Below are 19566 nucleotides of genomic sequence, written 5' to 3' on the forward strand. Positions count from 1 at the left end.
AAATTTGAACATTTTGAATGCATACATGATCCAAAGGTTAATTTAAAAAAAATAAAAGTTCAAAACAGGTAATCGATCAAAATAGAGTGTTCAAATATATATAACTTTTTGACAAAACACGAGGTGTAAAAATTAATTTTTAAAAATGAAGGGTAATTGACCAAAATAAACCTTGCACAAAACATAAATTTCTTTATACATAATTTAGACTTTTTATAAAAAAATAATGCAAAGTGTATAATAATAATAAATATATGAATAAAATTACGTGTACAATAAGCTGTTTGAATTTTGTTTTTGACATTTAATTATTTGTCATAAAAAAATTGGGATAAAGACATGTCCATATGTCAATATAAAGAACATGTTGTACGTGTAGGGTGAAAAATATTATTTACCACACAATCTTCCCAGCAAAATTTAAAAATATAATTTTTTTAATCATTACAAAAACTGCGCGAAACTCATTTATATTTTCTAGTTTTAATTAAGTTAAATTTATATTTTTTCCTATTAAATTGAATATTTATGATTTTTTTAAATTTGATTCATTTTTATAATAATACAAAAAAATATAAAGAAAAAAATTATATAATATAAAATATATTTACAATTAATACAATTTTAAAAAATTATATATATTAGATAAAAATATTTTTAGATTTAAATATAACTCTCATTTACAATATTTAATATTTAATTTTTAAAAATAAAATTATATATAGAGAGATATTGGGTCAAAACTATGACAGATAAATACTCAATTTTTGGTAAGTACAGTAGATAAATACTCGAACTTTATTTTTTTGAAGGCGAACTTAACGAGTGATTAGTAGCGGGACACACTTTTAGGTAGTTTTACCATAAATTAAGTATACCATATTTCATTACAAAAAAAAAAAAATACATAAATTCTCTGGAATAATATAAGAGTTGACCGTTAGAATTGACCAAACACAACAGGAGAACGAATTAACGCAAGCTCGAGCTGATGCCAGGCGCGTTGTTCCACGCCCCCACTGTCTGCTCCCTCATGGGTTCTTCTCTCTCCCTGTCAAAGCCCAGGTCCACTCTCTCTTCTCCTCCCATGGCTTCCTCCTCCGCTCGCATCGCCGTCGTTGGCGACGTCGTAACTCTCTCTCAAGTTTCTTTTTTTTGGATGATTTATTGCTTATTTTTTTCGTCCAATTCCCTTTAATACTTATACATGCTTGTTTTTTTCTTCAATTTTTCTGAAGCATAATGATTGGTGTCTAGAAGAAGATACAAAAGCACTTCGATTGCTACAGGTATAATTTTCTTCGATTTGGAAATGATAATTTTGAACTATAAATATTTAGTTATATCATATATTTTTATATGTAAGTTGGCTAAAGCATATGCCTCTAAATTGATTTGATGTTGTTACATTTTGGGCTATATTGAGTTTGAGTTAATTTCACGTTTGTTTTTTCTTGTTTTAAACCTTGTTATTATGCAAATGTAAAGATTTCTTTCTGAATACCCAAATGTTGGATTTTGATTGCAAATTATTTTGTTTTGTTAAAGTTATACATGTCTCTAATACGAGTCTGTGTTGAAATGCAGCCAGATTTGGTGCTGTTTACAGGCAGGTTTCGTTCTCCCTATCTGGTTACCTATTATGATGAGTTTGAATGGCCTGCAATTTGCAATTTTAGAGTGCCTTTTTTATGCCCATCTTGCATAAAAAGTGATATGTGAAAGGTTTATGAACAATTTTGGATTGTAAGACTCTTGAAACTTTTCATGGACTTGTCTTGTAAACTTTTGATACATCTGCATATTTGGTGTAAACAATTTAGTTATCAGCACAAACCCCCATTGAGGTGAAACTTGCTCAGCTCTTACACTTGAACCCACCTTATAGAGGGATATGATTTGCCGGACACGCGTGGTGGTTTAATGATAGCTTTTCTTAAGTTTAAAGAGCTGTTTAGCAATAGTCGTAGCCTGTTGTTAATGACTGTATTTTCTTTCATTCTGCTTCTTTTCTCTGTACTTTTTGTAGGTGATTTTGGTGAAGAGAATGTTGCACTCGTTCAAAGCCTAGCCAATCTTGAATTTCCTAAAGCGGTTATTCTTGGAAATCATGATGCCTGGTATACTCAACGGTTTTCTGGAAAGTAAGTTTACATGTTTTTGTAATTAGTAACATTTTCTTTTGATAGAAATAGCATGTTAGAAGTATAATGTGAAGTTTACTTTTTCTTTATATGTGCACATACACACGCACATGCTGTGTTATTTGAAGTACTTTTGTGTTTGGTATCTTAATTTCTCATTTAATTCATCTTGATGTGATTCCCTTGACTTGAAAACAGGAAAAAGGATGGTGTTCAACGTCAGCTAGAAAGGTGACCTTCTCTGATTTAAAACATGTTATATATTCCAATTCTACATTGTTTACTTTGTATGCATAATAGTCTATACACTCAGGAAGAATTCTCCATTCTGTGTTTTCATGTAATAGTTGGCAGTAGCAGCCATTTTCTCCAAATTGTGATCGTTTTTTTCTTGTGAAAGGATGTGTGTACAACATCTTTAAAATAGTATCATCTTAAGACTGTCTTTGATTCACATTTATGAATGAGTTAAAGTTTTTTTTTTCATATCAAACATCAACTTATATAAAGTGCATGCAATGTATCATATCAGATATTATACTCTCTGAAGGGATAATTTTTTATTTGATGCAAATGTGATATCGTATAATGCCAATAAAGGATGAGTTTGGTATCACTGCATTGGATTAAGGTAACTAAGCTCGTTGGGTTGCTACCTATATCCTAGAAATTACTAGATGTATTAATGGTGTGCCTGAAATCAGTGGATATGTAGATGAAATGAAGTTGTTTGAGCCTGAATAAACAACCCCAAAGTATTGGACAAAAATATTACAATTATTGGTATATTAATTGGGTGGCATTTCAAAATTGTTTCCAAAGTTTACATGTGATGCTTTATTATTGCAAGTTATAAAGAAATTATGCTGGCAAGTAATAATAGCTATGATGATTAGTCTTGGTGACGCGCATGTAGCTTATCAGTGTGTGGACTTTCCTCTGGTAAAACTGAGTGTTGTCGGTGGACGACCATTTTCTTGTGGAGGAGAGAAGCTGTTTCGGAAAAAACTGTTGTCTGCAAGGTACTCTACTTTATAAAAGTGGTTTTCTCTTGATAACTGACATTTCTTCAATCATAACTTTGCTTTTGTAACATTTGATAATTATGAAGTATTTGAGTTTCTCACTCTATATCTAGTTTCATTAATGTGATTTTATCTAAGTTTTCCTGACATAACTGTTAGAATATATGAGCTCTAAGTTAGCGAGAAATTAGGGTTAATTGTAATTATTTAGTTTTCTAATTTCTCTCCTACTTTCCTAGTTTAGTTTCTCTAATATTGTATAAATATATGTTATTTACATGAATAAAACATACAACTCATTCATCATTTTCTACATGGTATCAGAGAAACTTTAGATTAGGGATACGAAATTTGAAATTCGAAATTTGGACTGTTCACAAAATTAGGGTTTGTTCTTCTCTTTTCTTAAGGGTATCTTTTTTGGAAAACCTCTTTGGAGTGATCTGTAGCTCTCACCGCCAGCATAGGAGGATTGCCCAGGTGCCATTCTTCAAACCCCCGAAGTCCGGTGTTCAGATTCCCTGCGTGTGGTCCACATGCGCCGTCGTATCTCTCTATCCGCTTCCACACGTGCTGGCTCGTGGTCCATTTTCTGGTGGTCGTTTTCATTCCGGTTGTTCATCTCTGAGTTCGTGACCGATCAGTGCTTCGTTTTTGGTCACCTCTTGTCCGTACTTGTGATTATCAAGGTTTGGTCTAGGTTCTTTGTTGTGATCCTACCTTGGTTTTAGTTTGCTGCTGCTTTGTTTCTTTGTTAAGGCGTTATGGCTGAGTATAAATCAGAGGGAAAATCAGCGGTTGTATCTGATGTGGTTCCTGTGATGTCTAAAATCACGGACCATAAATTGATTGGTTCGAATTATTTAGAATGGAGTAAGACGATTTGGCTTTATCTAAGGACTGTTGACAAAGATGATCATTTGATGATCCTCCAACAGAAAAAGATGATTCGAGAAAGATGTGGCTACGGGAGGATGCTCGTTTGTTTCTCCAAATTCGGAATTCTATTGACAATGAGGTAATTAGCTTGATTAATCACTGTGAATTGGTTAAATAACTAATGGATTACTTTGAGATTTTGTATTCTGGAAAAGACAATCTGTCTCGTATATGATATTTGCAAAGCCTTTTACTGTACGGAGAAACAAGATCAGTCTCTTATGAATTACTTTATGGCATTTAAGAAAACGTACGAAGTGCTTAATGAGTTGGTGCCATTTAGTCCTGATGTGAAGGTTCAACAACGCCAACGAGAGTAGATGACTGCTTTCTAGCAGGACTCTCATCTGAATTTGACTCTGCAAAGTCACAGGTTCTTTCTGGTTCTGATGTCTTCTCTTTACAAGATGTGTTTACCCGTGTTCTTCGCACAAAAACTACTTCTTCTGAACTGCTTAATAATGCTTTGTTGAGTCGTAATAATTATGCACCATGGAAAACCTCTACTCCAAGTGGATACGTAGGAGGCAATTCACAAGGACTTGACAATCGAACACCAGATTCCGGAAGCATTATGTGCAACTATTGTAAGAAACCAGCCCACACCAAGTTTGAGTGTAGGAAGTTATAGTTTAAGAATCAGCAAAAACACTCTGCTAATATTGCAAGCACTAGTGATGCATCTGACAAATCAGTCCTTATTTCTGCTGATGAATTTGCCAAGTTCTCAAGGTACCAGGAATCACGTAAGTCATCATCTCCTTCTGTCACTGCGATTGCTGATTCAAGTAACTCTAATGCATGCCTTCTTTCCACATCCTCAAAATGGGTCATTGATTTTGGTGCCACAGATCACATGACAGGTAATTCCAGTCTCTTTTCCACTTTTCAGTCTCATAGTCCCACCTCTACTGTTACCTTAGCTGATGGATCACTATCTTCTGTTCTTGGATTTGGCACTATTGCTCCTACACCTTTGCTTACTTTGTCTTCAGTCTTACACTTACCTAATTTATTATTTAATTTGCTTTCTGTTAGTTAACTCACTCGTAATCTAAATTGTTGCATTTCATTCTTTTCCGATCATTGTTTATTTTAGGATCTTATGACGAAGAAGATTATTGGTAAAGGACATGAATCTGGCGGCCTGTATGTTCTTGATCCACTACCGCCAACCTCTATTGCTTGTCTGGGTGTCGTTTTCGCTTTTGAGGCTCATTGTCGTTTGGACAATCCATTCCTTCCTTTGCTCAAGACACTGTCCCCAATATAGTAAGGTGTCTTCATTAGATTTTGAGTCGCGTCAGTTTGCCAAACATCATCGTCTTAGTTCGAGTCCTCGAGTCAATAAACGTGCTAGTGCTCTTTTTGAATTAGTTCATTCTGATGTTTGGGGTCCTCCTATTTTGTCTAAACCTTGATTCAGGTATTTTGTACTTTTGTAGATGATTATTCTCGTGTAACTTGGTTATATTTAATGAAAAATTGTTCTGAGTTGTTTTTTATATTTTGTGTTTTTTATGCTGAAATTAAAAATCAATTTAATGTTTCTGTTCGTACTTTGCGAAGTGATAATGCCAATGAATATACATCTGCTCAATTTCAATCTTATATGATCTCTAGTGGCATGCTTCATGAAACTTCTTGTATTGATACTGCATCCCAAAATAGTGTAGCAGAACGTAAAAATAGACACCTTCTTGAAACTGCACAAGCCCTCTTTTTCCAAATGCACGTTCCTAAACATTTTTGGGCCGATGCTGTTTCCACAACATGTTTTCTTATCAATCGCATGCCATCTTCTGTTCTTGATGGTGAGATCTCCTATAAAATTCTTTTTCCTGGTAAGTCATTGTTTTCAGTTGCTCCTCGGATATTTGACAGTGTTTGCTTTGCTCAGGATGTTCGTCCACAGGTCACCAAATTAGATCCTAAGTCATTAAAGTGAGTATTTCTTGGTTATTCTCGTCTTCAGAAAGGGTATAGGTGTTATTGTCCTGATCTTAACAAATATCTTGTTTCTATTGATGGTACTTTCGTGGAAAACACACCATATTTTCCGTCTTCATCTACTCTTACTCGTCAGAGGGAGGATGATGATTTGTTGGTATATTCTATCACATTTTCTGCCCCTGACACATGTTCTGATGAGTCTCCTGATCCTCCACCTGCCTTGGTCACAGCTCCTGACATGCCTCTGCCACCTATTAAAGTGTACTTCAGGCGTCCACCTCCAGTTTCATGTCCAGAATTTGCTTCTTCGTCATCAGATCCGGACCCAAGCGATGATGATCTTCCCATTGCACTTCGTAAAGGTAAATGTCAGTGCACTTATCCTATTTCTTTTTATGTTTCTTATAATCATTTGTCTTCTTCTTCTTGCTCCTTTCTTGCTTCTCTTGATTCTATCTCAATTCCTAAAACTGTTCGTGAAGCCATATCTCATCCCGGTTGGCATGATGCAATGACAAAAGAGATGAATGCCTTAGATGCGAATGGTACTTGGTACTTGGTTTATTTACCTTCAGGAAAACGAGCCATAGGGTGCAAATGGGTATTCACGATTAAGGTCAATCCAGAAGGATCAATTGTTCGTTTGAAGGTCCGTCTTGTTGCCAAGGGTTATGCTCAAACCTAAGGAGTGGACTATTGTGATACTTTTTCTCCTATTGCTAAACTGACATCTGTTCAGCTGTTTATTTCCATGGCAGCTGCTCATCATTGGCTGTTGCATCAACTTGATATCATAAAGACTTTTCTTCATAGAGATCTTCAGGAAGAGGTGTATATGGAGCAACCTCCTGGGTTTGTTGCCCAAGGGGAGTCAGGGCAAGTCTGTCGTCTTCGCAAATATTTATATGGCTTGAAACAAAGTCCTCGTGCTTGGTTTGGTAAAGTTAGTCAGGCTGTTGAGAAATTTGGTATGTTGAAAAGTATATCAGACAATTCTGTGTTCTATAAAAGATCAGCTGCCAATATTATTTTATTAGTTGTGCATGTGGATGACGTTGTTTTTCATTCATTCCTAGTTTCACACGAAGGATTTGGGGGTGCTCAAGTATTTCTTGGGAGTTGAAGTCACTTGGAATAAACAAGGTATTTTTATATCTCAAAAGAAATATGTACTTGAATTGTTAACTGAGACGGGAAAATTGGGAGCAAAACCTTGTAGTACTCCAATGAATCCTGTTGTGCACCTTATGAGTGATGGGGAACCATTTGAAGACCTGAGAAATATCGCAGATTGGTTGGAAAGTTGAATTATCTTACTGTGATTCGTCCAGACATTGCATTCTCAGTTAGTGTTGTCAGTCAATTTATGTCATCTCCAACAATTTATCATTGGGCAGCATTAGAGCATATTTTGTGCTACTTAAAAGGAGTACCAGGACGGGGTATTGTTTAGGACCATGGGCACACTCAGATTAAGTGTTTTTCAGATGCAGATTGGGCAAGTTCCAAGGTAGATAGAAGATCCACTTCGGATTATTATGTCTTTGTTGGGGGCAGTTTGGTCTCTTGGAAAAGTAAGAAGCAAAATGTTGTGTCTAGATCCAGTGCAGAATCAGAATATAGGGCTATGACACAGTCTATGTGTGAGATAATGTGGATATATCAGCTTTTGACTGAAGTAGGATTTAAGACTTCAGTACCAGCAAAATTGTGGTGTGATAATCAAGCTGCTCTTCATATTGCCTCAAATCCCGTGTTCCATGAGCGAACTAAGCATATTGAGATTGATTGTCATTTTGTTCGTGAGAAAATTCAATAAGGCTTGATCTCCATAAAATATGTGAAGACTGGAGAACAGTTAGGGGATATTTTCACAAAGGCCTTGAATGGGGTGCGGGTTGATTATCTTTATAACAAGCTGGGCATGCTTAACATTTATGCTTCAGATTGAGGGAGAGTGTTAGAATATATGAGCTATAAATTAGCTAGAAATTAGAGTCAATTGTAATTATTTAGTTTCCTAATTTCTCTCCTACTTTCCTAGTTTAATTTCTCTAATATTGTATAAATATATGTTATTTACATGAATATAACATACAATTCATTCATCATTTTCTACAATAACAAACTCAAATATTTATAACCCAGCTGCATATCTTGTTTGTGAAGCACACCCTTTAGTTAGCTTAATCAAGATTGTTGATGTGATTTCTTGCTTGGAGAGACATGCAGTGCCAATGTTTGAAGCCCCGGTAGTCATTTGGAGTCAATTATACGTTTGTCCATCAGGAGCACACTTAACCAGGATTTACTTTATTAGATCCAGTGCAAGATTTAAGAACAAGAAGGGGTGGAGCTTTATGGTTGATTAGGTTAGTGAAATATGGGATCAAGGTGTGGGAAGGGGTGAATTTTTTTGTAAAATTAAACACGGAAATCTAGGTTTTATGTCAAATTAACTTGAATTTATGATAGTTTCTGTTGGCATTAGGTAGGTAATAGGCTTTTTATGAGTTTCATACAACGATTTGTTCGTGGCTGAAATTGATGATTGAATTATGCAAACAGTTCAATTAGAAGATAAAATTAAGTAGAGATATGGAGTAGTCATCTCCTTATTTGATGATTGAGAAAGGAAAAAGAAAGAAAGAAAAAAAATAAAGTAAGAAACAAGGAAAATGAAAGAAAAAAATAAAGGGTGATTGCTTGGTAGGAGATATAAAATAAACAAAGAAAGAAAGCAAACTTCCTTCTTTTTTTCATTAATCTGAAGAAAAAAAACACAGTAAATGTTTATTAAGTGAGAGGTTGAGCTGAGCACCTTTTGTAACTTGCGTAGACAAATATAACAACCATATCACCAACACTCCATTTTTTTTAAAAAAAAAGGAAGAAAGAAAAAATGTGCTGAATACTATTATATGTTCTTTTTCTAGGGAAACTATAACAATCCTCCCTCCCCTTCCATTATTGTCCTTGTTATATTATATTTAAATAAAATCATCCTTGATGAGGAATTTTATAATAAACAAAATACATATATTACAAGTATCAAAAAATTTGGCGATTATATTCTCTAGTATTGAACTCTTTATTACTCATTCATCGTAGCTAAATTGCAACTAAAAGTGTTGAATATTCTCTTAGATATGGTGTTGAAGACATGGATAGAAGTGCTAAAAGAATCTGCAAAGCAGCTTTGAGCGCACCAGAGGATCATTTAGTTATACTTCTTGCACATAATGGACCCACAGGTTCAAATTTGCACAACCAAAAGATTAGTCCTTTCTAAAAACATGATATTTACTTGAAAGAAAAAAATTTATGATTCACACTTTATGTAGGTCTTGGTTCTAATTTGGATGATATATGTGGAAAGGATTGGGTATATGGAGGTGGCGACCATGGTGATCAAGGTAATTTATAAGTTATGTGCTTGTTGTTATTGTTGCTGTTGTTGTTCTTTATTGGCTTTTGATTGAAAATTTGCTTCTGTTTGCAAGAGATGATTATTGGAAAGAGACACACACACACCAGTTATGTTATCATAGAGTAACATTTTCTATCCTCTGTACAGATTTAGAAAAAGCCATATCCCTTATAAATGAGAGCAGCAAAGTCTCTGTCCCGTTAATAGTGTTTGGTCACATGCATAAAGAGCTAGCACATAGAAAAGGTCTTCGAAAAATGATAGTGATTGGTTCCGATGACACAATTTACTTGAATGGAGCTGTGGTTCCCAGGGTTAAAACATTGAACGATAAACAAGCAACCAACAGTAGCTTCACAAAAGATGAAGTTCATCCTTCTTTACCAGAATCTGAAGGAACCAAGCGAGCCTTCACTATAGTTGACATTTTAGATGGAAGAGTTGATAAAATTGCTGAAAGTTGGGTCTCGGTTGTTGGGGACGAGTCCACATTGGAAGAGGAGCATGTGTTATTTAAAAGAAGCAATTAAAGTTGCCTAAGATTGGATCCTAAGTTTCAGCCATGTTGTATCATTATTTGCTATTATACTAGTGCTAAATGCACCATCATTTACTCTTTAGATTCACATCAATAATACAAAGTCATGCATGTAAAAACAGAATAGTTGTGAAGTCCCTCTTTGGTGTATATTTATGCCCCAAAGCTTGTCCAATAGATCAGAAGTCATAGCTCAACATACCCAATTTCCCTTTTGCTTGGCTACTGTGAAAGTTGGATATGATTTTCATTAAGTTTTTCTTTTGAGAAAGTTTACATTGGCTACTGTGATATGAGTACCCAGTTGTCAATTGGGTACAATAGTTGAGTCAACAATGTCATCCGTGGCTTTTTTTGTGCTTGATGTGACTGATCTTTTGATGATTTGATACCCACCCTTTTCCCTTTTCCAAAAGACCAATAGACCATTCCTTTTATCTTTCTTTAATTTTTGACCCTCATTATCTATGAATCAGAGTTAAATTATACATAATACATATATATATATATATCTAAGTTTTTATCCACATGAAAGTGATGATCCACGTCCTAGATTTCCTCAATAATTTATTTATATAAAGCTAGTCTTGACATAAGCTACATTATATTAAAGATCTTTCTTAAATTTAAAGCAAGACTTCCAACCTTAACTGCTGGCATTACATATTCATTTTGAGATTTCTGTCTTTTAATGTCTTTTTAAGTCTAGCTTTTTTTTTTTTCCTTTTCTTTTTCCATTGATTGCTGCACCAACTTCCGAGCAGTCCATGAGCATTTTTTTGACTCATTCTCTTCCTTTGGACTAAAGCTTACACTAGACAACATGGCAAAAGAAAAAGGAAATTAAGCATAAAATTACAAAATTACCCCTATGAACCTCTCCTCACCTAAATGTGCTACCAAAACAATTTAGAAGTAAACCTAAGGCCAATATTATTCCTTGATTCCAATCTAATGATGAACTGTTTGATCAAATCCACTACTTTGAAATTTGGATTGTGTTCGCTACTTTTTCTTTATTGGTTTTATAAAACATCAAACTTCATCAAATTATATCAACCTCTTTATTTCAAAGAAATTAATTCTCTTTCCCCATTTTTATTTGTCCAACACATTATAAAACCTTATCTTTAATGCTCCAAGTATTTTAAAAGGAATCAAAATTATTGCTTGACATGCATCTTTCATCTAACACTTGAGGAATAATGTCTTTATTCCTTTCTATTCTAGTGATTCATTCATGAGGCCCCCCCTATTCCAAAGAAGAGGTCCCCAAACTTTTAAGGCTAGTCAATTTAGTTTCTTAGATTAAATAACAATAATAACACAAATAAAAGATATACAAATCATGCTATCAAACTATGCAACTCAATTAATATTTATCAACAAGTTAAAAAGTAAAATAAGATATTTCAATTCAAAGAAAGAAAAAAAAATCATACCATTTGAGTTTTCTTTCTTAGCATTACTCAACAACAACCACCTTCCCATTTATGTGCATTAAAACCAAACCATACCAATAACCATAACAACAAAAGAAATAAATCTAACAAGATCTTAGTTATGTAACAATGAAATCAATGTAACAAATACTCAAATAGGGATGAGGAGAATGAAAGAATGAATGGCCCTTTTGAGAAAATAGAAATTTTTTTAGAATCAAAATTGGTATCCAACAGTAAATTTATAAAAAGGGTCAAAGGTATTATAGAAGAGGGGACAGTTGTGAATTGACTCAATCTTCAAAAGAGGCAACCCCAACTGTCATCTTTTGGTAAAAACATTGGCTGAGCAAAGCAAAATGTGGAATGTCTGATTCTTCTGACAAAACTCTGATCCCCCTAATCTCCTACTTCTCTCTCCCCTCTCTCTCCCCTAGACAATCTAACAAAGACAACTCTTTGACCAAATCTCAGCCCTCCATTTTCTGATCTCTCTTTCTTTTTAAGCTAAATCACTTTAATCTACTTATTCTTTCATCTTTAGATAGAAGCATCCCCTGTTTTGGATAATGGGGACACACCCAAATACCCAATTTTTTGTTTTTTCTAATATCCCAAAAATAAAATCTCACTTTCTTTCTCATAACACATCACTAATACTATAATATTTTTTTAATAATATATATATTAAAATAAATTATGAGAGTTTGAGGGCTTCGTTCTTCTCCAGGAAGAGGTCCAGCTCATCCGGTTAGATCGGATCTATTGTTCAGCCACTTTTCTTTTCTCCCTTTAATTTCATCTGACGCCACTAGTTTTGCCTTTCTATCATCCCAAGTTTTTTAATTTTATTTTTTATAAATATATATAAATAATTAAAAATGAATACATAAATAAATAAAAAGACCCATGTTTTATTCATCGTCAAAATCCATTGTCTGACCAAGAAAGAAACAAACCAAAACGAACAAAAACAGAAAAACCAAAAGAAAAAAAAAACAAATAATTAATATTTTTTTTGTTTTATTACTACACACTTCTTTGAGATTTTATTTGTTTATGTCATAGCCTGTGAGCCTGAGCCATTTTTGGTTGTTGGGTAAGTTCTCACAACCGAAAGATTACATTTTGTTTGGAGAAAAAAAAATGGGGAACGTGACGGCGGGCGTGGCTGCGAAATTCGCCTTCTTTCCGCCGGACCCGCCGACGTACGACGTTTTCCGGGAAGAGGACGGGAGATTGGTGTTCTCCGGTGTGACGGCGGATAAAAACGTCGACGTTCATTTGGTGGAGACGAAAGGCGGGAATAAGATCGTGGCTACTTTCTGGAAGCACCCTTTTGCCAGGTTTACTCTTCTTTACTCCCATGGCAACGCCGCTGACTTGGGTCAGATGCATGAGCTTTTCATCGAGCTCAGGGCTCACCTTCGTGTCAACATTATGAGGTCTTCTTCTCTTCTTCTCTCCTTCATTTTTTAAGTTTTTCCTTCTGGACAATGGTTTGGTTTCTGGGATTATTTTTGGGATTAGAAGGGATTTGGTTGAATACCCTGTTTGGAGATTTTGATTTATATGATTATTATTATCATTTTTTTTTCTATTAGGAACATGGGTTTTTTTATTGCATGTTTTTAAGTATTAATATTATATAAATGTTGGATTGAATGCTTATTAGTTTTGATGATGAAGAAAGCTTACGTCTTAAGAAGAAGACCATTAATCATATCATATAATAATACTATATTGTTCAATGCTATTTTATATAATCTGTCGCCGGCTTTGTAATGTAATTACAACATTGTTTTATTCAATATATCATTCTGATTCGACTCAGAATTTAAATCAATAAAATAAGAATGTTTGATCTGGTAATGTTTGAATTTAATACGGACGTATTATTAGCTGTCTATAACAAGGACTTGTAAGGACAAAATATTTATGAATATTGTCTACTCTTATTAAATGGTGTTGGTCCATTGTTTTTATCCTTACCAACCCTTTCTTTTTTTACCATATGGTAAAGGTAATTGGTGGCTTTGGTTGTTTTTATTGACTGGAGATTGGATTAGATCTCATACTATTGAGATGTGTTATTTGGCATTAAAATTTTAAGATGGTTACTATGCTTTCTTTTTCTTTTAAAGGTGGCTAATTATAGACTTTTTGAAAGTGTTATACATAATTACACTTCTGTTAGTTATACAGTTTCATCTAATAATATACAATGTAATGATAAGGAACCTTTTTCTCTTCTTATTTTGCTCCTTTATGACTCACTTCATCATATCCTTTTATGTTGCAGTTATGATTATTCAGGATATGGAGCATCCACTGGCAAGGTAAGAGATGAAGCTTCATATTGGTATTTTCTTTTACTTTGGCATTGTAGTTTTGATTGTGAACAATGTAAGCTTTATGGAAAGTTAAAGGGGGAAAAAGAAAAAAGGAGTACTTCACTTGGGATTTGGCAGTAATACTAATAATTTAGTTTTTCCTGCTCCTTGAATCATGTTTTTGATTATTGGTTAAAATTTTCTCTTTTGCAATAGCCGTCCGAGTTCAATACGTACTACGACATAGAAGCTGTGTATAATTGTTTGAAGAATGAATATGGTGTTAGGCAAGAGGATTTGATTTTGTATGGTCAATCTGTTGGAAGTGGACCGACGCTGCACTTGGCTTCTCGGTTACAGAAGTTAAGAGGGGTAGTTCTTCATAGCGCAATCCTTTCAGGTATTCGCGTCTTGTATCCTGTCAAGATGACATTTTGGTTCGACATTTTCAAAGTAAGTATGAGTAAGGTGGCTTTAAAATCTCCTATACCTTTACTGTTTTTTTTTTACTTGGTTTTGTATTAATTGAAATACCCTCTTTGTATTTTCAGAATATAGACAAAATACCAAAAGTCAACTGCCCAGTTTTAGTTATACACGTAAGTAACTTTTCTCTACAATTCTGTTTAATAATGAGCTGTATATTTCTGACATGCTGACACTTTTCTTTTAACACATTTATGAGCAACTGAAAACCAATTTTTTTTTTTTAAAAAAAGGATAATGGGTTTAAATTTTTACTGTCATGCTTGCGGTTGACACCTTCAATCATATTAATTATCTAAAAGAGATATGATGTTCTTAGTAAAGAAAGAAGTTGAGCTGGTTGTATGTTAATGCAAGTGTTAGATATGAGAACATGGGGTTTTGGCTTTGCTAGGTTCTTGTTTGGACCATGTGTATGTGGTCCTTTACATTTCTGAAAAGAACAACTCTAAGAACACATGTGCAGACAATGAATGCTGAACTGGTTTTGTGTCCATACTTGGAGAGAGCAAACCTGCTTCTCTCTTTCCATCCATCATCGTTGTGAAGTCTATTTCCTTGTTTTCAGGAAATGTGTTAATTGACTTTCTGATTATCTTCCACCCACTATGCTTTTTCAATACTTCTCTTGATGATGTATACTTGGCATGGATCGTATTTGCAGGGGACGAATGATGACATTGTTGATTGGTCCCACGGAAAGCGTTTATGGGAACTGTCCAAGGAAAAATATGACCCCTTATGGGTTAAGGGTGGTGGTCACTGCAACCTTGAAACTTATCCAGAGTACATTAAGCACTTGCGCAAGTTCATAAACGCAATGGAGAAGCACACCTTGACAAAGCAAACAAAGAAACAACTCACTACTAACACAAGTATCACAGAAGTCAAACATAACAAGTGCTTAAGATTTGGAAAAAGATAGCCAGCTCTGATTGATTGATTGTTTTTTCTTCCTTCTTCGTTCTTTGTTCTTCTTCTCGTCTCGTCTTTTGGGAATTAGACGACCGAAATGGAGCTCTTATTCAGCCATAACTATTGCTTGCCACCATGATAATGTAATTAAAGTGTTTGGCAGCCAAGCTAGTTAGTTGGCTTGGTTATATTTTCTCAAGATCAAGAACTAATAAGGACCATATATGTGTGGGAGCTTGTTTGATCTGGATCTGATTCTGAAGCTCATTTTTAAGGTAGGAATTTAATGCAGTTACCAGTACAATGCACATGGCAGTGTGTTCCTACTTCCTACTTCCTCATCTGGGTTTCATGTATAATTATTGCTCAGCCTTGTGTAAAACTTGTCAGCTTAATTTAGAAAAAGAAAATTATATTGGGTTGCCTTTTTTTTTTTTTATCAACTTTGATTCTTTTATCTCAATTATCATATATTTCCTTGGCAAAGAAAGAAAAATGAAATACATTGTCAAATCACAAAATGGATTTTTTTTCTTCACTGAATTATGACCTTTGCGGATGTGCTCTTCAATTAACAACAATTTGGAGGATATAATATGTAATAACGATACTTTAGAGGGGTTAACACCTTATTTGTCAAATCCTTAACATACCACGTCAGCTCATCCATTAATTTTTTTAATGAAAATTTTGCAATACAAAATAATTTGAAGGTACAACTTTTCCTTGATGAACGAGGACTCCCCAAGGGCACAACTCTGGAAGACAACAACTCAGGAGGTGAAATTCCATATGTTCTTATTATATTAAAGTGAAGATTTTAAGATTAAGAACTTTTTGTAATGCCAAGCTATAGAATATGAAACAAGGCTACGTGAGCGGCAGGATTCGAACCTGCGCGGGCAGAGCCCACATGATTTCTAGTCATGCCCGATAACCACTCCGGCACGCTCACAATATAGCAGATTTGTCTCTTTTAATTTAATATTGTTTAGTTATGGACTGCAGTACTGCACCTCCTTAAAACGAAATAGTGTCTCGCTTAGAGTTATACGACACATAGTTTTATTATATGAATCATACTGAGATACGTACGAAACGTTGTGGTTTATGTTTTTATGATTAGCTTTTTAAATTGTCCGTAGTAACAGCTGCTAAACAATCCGAGGAAGACCTAGTATTAGGCTCTAATCCAATGCCACAATTAAAGCTACACATTCTGCTTGAGTCACTATAAAGCAAATAGCATACAGAACACATCAGTAGTAAAATATAAATCAAAATAGAAAAAAATAAAATAAAGCCTAACATTTATATATTGATAACCAAAAAAGAAGCAACCTGAACCCTTTAAGTTGGAGAGGACCACATTAACAAAAACAATACTACCTAAGAGTGATTTAGAAAGACAAGTCATGACATCTCTATATGAATTCCAAATAATCTCTCCAATACCTATACTATTAGAACAAACATCCACATATGCATCAACGTTTAGCTTATTGTGACCCACTAAAGGAGAAAACTAATATTCAATAGATTGACAAGTTGTATGCGCTCTATGAATCCTTGAATGCCAAACCTGATTATACTCGTCAAATAGCGATCTAATCCTTGAAACCACAATCATTGGAGATTGGGCGGCTCGACCATGAGTTATATTCTTCCTCTCTCCTTAAACATACCAAGTAGAAAGAAGAAATAATTCAAACTCTGATTGTTGAAACACCTTAGAGGCCTTTAAAATGACTTGCTGAAAAGATATATTGGCACAAGTTGTATGGAGAAGATCAACTTCTAGTAATTTTCATAATTTCTGAAACGCCAAACGCCAAAAGATTGCATGGCTATTATTATCTTTAGAATAACCACAAAGAGGACAATTTGCATTTTGGAGCACCTTACATTTATAAAACCCAACATAGGTAGGTAGAATTTCATGAAATCCTTTCCAGAAAAAATGTAAAATCTTCTTTGGTAGGTGTAATTGCCAAAACTTCTTCCACTAAATTGAAAAACTGCTTTAGGGGGAGAAGGAGGAGAATGAGCTAAGTTTGTAGCAATATTGTATCCACTTTTTATTGAATATTGACCATCACTGGTGAAATGCCATAACCAACTATCAATTTTTGTAAACTTAGTCAGAGGAATGGAGATAATACATTCTTGATCTGCAACATTAAAAAAAATATTTGACAAGGGGCATATTCCATCTAGCTCTATCCCTTAGAATTAGTTTAAAATTCCGTATTTTATAATTGCCAACTAATTATTTAATTAATCAATTAATTAAATGCGGAATAATTAAGTTGGTATTGAAACAGATATTCTGTAACTACAAACCAGGGTACTGTAACTACATACTAGAAAACCAGAAAAGAACTAAAGTACAGAAAATAAAAACACACAATGTTTTCTTACGTGGTATCAACAATCCTTGCATATTGCTACTAGTCCACGGGCCACGCCCAGAGATAAGATTCATTAGAAAGATCTCAAAAATACAAAGTTTTTGACTTATGCATATATAGACTCCCTTTTATTATATGCTGCAAGCTTGATGTATTCCACCTTGACAAATGAACCTTGCTAACCCTTCAAGAATTTGAACTCCCTTCGATCTGCTTGAAGTGTGCTTGCTTCCTCCCGAAGCAAGACTTGAACCACCTTCTCCCGAAGGCTTAAAGAACCTTCTCTCGAAGGTTTGCACTTTGTTCACCTCCTTTGTAGAACTGTTTGAAGACTCAAAACAATTACAAGGACACTGATAAACAGAGGTAGAGTCGAACTCACTCACTTTTACACAACAAAGACTCTCTTTTACAAAGAAGAATGAAATACAAAAAGAGGTAACTAAAACTTAGCAGCCAATATGAGTATTTATAGTCATTATACTCATATTTGGCAACTAATACACGGTCAAAACCGACCTAAGCCCACAATGATACTTTCCTAAAAGAATTCTCCAATTTGACAAGATTTCCTGATTCTGTAGCTACAGAATTGTGAGCTATATTTGGTAACAATCCATCCTCTGATGTATGAATCAAGACTTCCCTTTTATAACCTGATTATGCAATAAAACTCAATTATATGGTCAGATATAATGAGGTAATCGGCTGGAAAAAGACAACTCAAAAAGATTTGTTTTTATAATAATAAAGCCACACTATTTTTGGCAAACTTTCCTAATATAGAAAAGTTTGTCATCAATTATACATTTATTATTTAAAACAAATAAAACATATATCAATAATATATATTTAGATACAGTCGAATATAATAAGAAAATACAAAATATTTTTGTCAAATTAAATATGCCAAAAATGGAATTAACAATCTCCCCCTTTGGCACTTTGATTGACAAAATATTTTGGAGAAAACCAACAAGGATGAATCTGCAAAACAAAGTGTTAGAACAAAAAATGAGAGTATAAAAATACTCCCCTTGCATGAAAGTTTACTAACACATATAACAAAAAACATGATAACTTTTTAAACAGAAAAAGTTCAACGAAACCACAATCAAACAACTCCTCCGGAAAATAGGGTCTAGAGTTGTAATCCAAAAAATAATACTACTCCCCCTTTTTGTCTATCAAATGAGCCAAAAACCACAAAAGACAACAAAAAATTACATTAAAGTTCAACAAAAACAATAAAAACATAAACATTAATTCAACCAGCCATCTTAGCCACTTTGAACGTAATTCATGATGTTGTCCATCTTCCTGAGAAGCTGTCCTTGACTATTCTTTATCCTAGCCAGACGAGTATTGATTTATGCCAGTTCTGCAGGTACAGAAGTTGAAGCTGTGGCAGCAAGTGAAGCATCTGGTACTCCAGGAGAAGCAGAATGACCCGATTTCTTGGAAGACTTTCCTTGAAAGGATTTTTCTGAGATTTTGAATGTCTGACCAATAGCGGGAGGCTCAATTGATTCATTGTCAAGAATCAATTCCCTTTGAGTAGATAAGATCTTATAAATCAAATTGGGAAACACAAGGTTAAGTTTGCGCTTTTTACCCTTTCTCAAAGACATAATTTGTTCCCAAATAAGATCAGCCAATCAACTTGAGCACCATTAGAGATTTTGTATAATAGAAAGACAAGGTCATTAGAAACATTTACCAAATCGGAGCAAGGAAACCAATTGAACAAGGCAAACCTCATAAGCACTGCATGTTGATAAGTGAGTTGAGAGATATGCATAGCATCAGTGAGCTCGACATCCTTGTCTCCAGTGAGTTCAGATAATACTTCATGACAATCAAACATGACATCAGATGGCTCTACCCCGATTGGTAATTGAAGAATTTCAACCACATCATTCACTGTAAAGGAATACCAGTAACCACACA

General features: G+C 34.3%; 2 protein-coding genes and 1 non-coding gene across 3 annotated transcripts; 2 read left to right on the top strand and 1 right to left on the bottom strand.

Annotated features, from left to right (window-relative positions):
- Window positions 1-933: 933 nt before the first annotated feature.
- On the top strand, window positions 934-10393 carry LOC133782899 (uncharacterized). Its single transcript, XM_062222344.1, has 9 exons — window positions 934-1129; window positions 1239-1289; window positions 1588-1609; window positions 2030-2144; window positions 2343-2375; window positions 3041-3166; window positions 9209-9315; window positions 9406-9477; window positions 9639-10393. Exons 1-9 carry the CDS (start codon window positions 992-994, stop codon window positions 10019-10021), a joined length of 1047 nt encoding a protein of 348 aa, XP_062078328.1. The 5' UTR covers window positions 934-991; the 3' UTR covers window positions 10022-10393.
- Window positions 10394-12023: 1630 nt separating this feature from the next.
- Window positions 12024-15630, top strand: LOC133782900 (uncharacterized). The gene is made up of 5 exons (XM_062222346.1): window positions 12024-12916; window positions 13774-13810; window positions 14021-14257; window positions 14356-14403; window positions 14955-15630. Exons 1-5 carry the CDS (start codon window positions 12618-12620, stop codon window positions 15213-15215), a joined length of 882 nt encoding a protein of 293 aa, XP_062078330.1. The 5' UTR covers window positions 12024-12617; the 3' UTR covers window positions 15216-15630.
- Window positions 15631-16078: 448 nt separating this feature from the next.
- On the bottom strand, window positions 16079-16160 carry TRNAS-AGA (transfer RNA serine (anticodon AGA)). Its single transcript has one exon. It is a non-coding gene; the product is annotated as a tRNA-Ser (tRNA).
- Between the last annotated feature and the right edge of the window lie 3406 nt (window positions 16161-19566).

This window comes from Humulus lupulus, chromosome 6, assembly GCF_963169125.1.
Source record: "Humulus lupulus chromosome 6, drHumLupu1.1, whole genome shotgun sequence".
NCBI lineage: Eukaryota > Viridiplantae > Streptophyta > Magnoliopsida > Rosales > Cannabaceae > Humulus > Humulus lupulus.

Coding starts and splice junctions, on each gene's coding strand:
- LOC133782899 (XM_062222344.1), top strand. CDS start 992: ATGCCAGGCGCGTTGTTCCACGCCCCCACTGTCTGCTCCCTCATGGGT. Junction 3,167..9,208: donor AAAAAACTGTTGTCTGCAAG/GTACTCTACTTT, acceptor ATATTCTCTTAG/ATATGGTGTTGAAGACATGG. Junction 9,316..9,405: donor TGCACATAATGGACCCACAG/GTTCAAATTTGC, acceptor CACTTTATGTAG/GTCTTGGTTCTAATTTGGAT.
- LOC133782900 (XM_062222346.1), top strand. CDS start 12,618: ATGGGGAACGTGACGGCGGGCGTGGCTGCGAAATTCGCCTTCTTTCCG. Junction 12,917..13,773: donor CTTCGTGTCAACATTATGAG/GTCTTCTTCTCT, acceptor TTTATGTTGCAG/TTATGATTATTCAGGATATG. Junction 14,404..14,954: donor GCCCAGTTTTAGTTATACAC/GTAAGTAACTTT, acceptor TCGTATTTGCAG/GGGACGAATGATGACATTGT.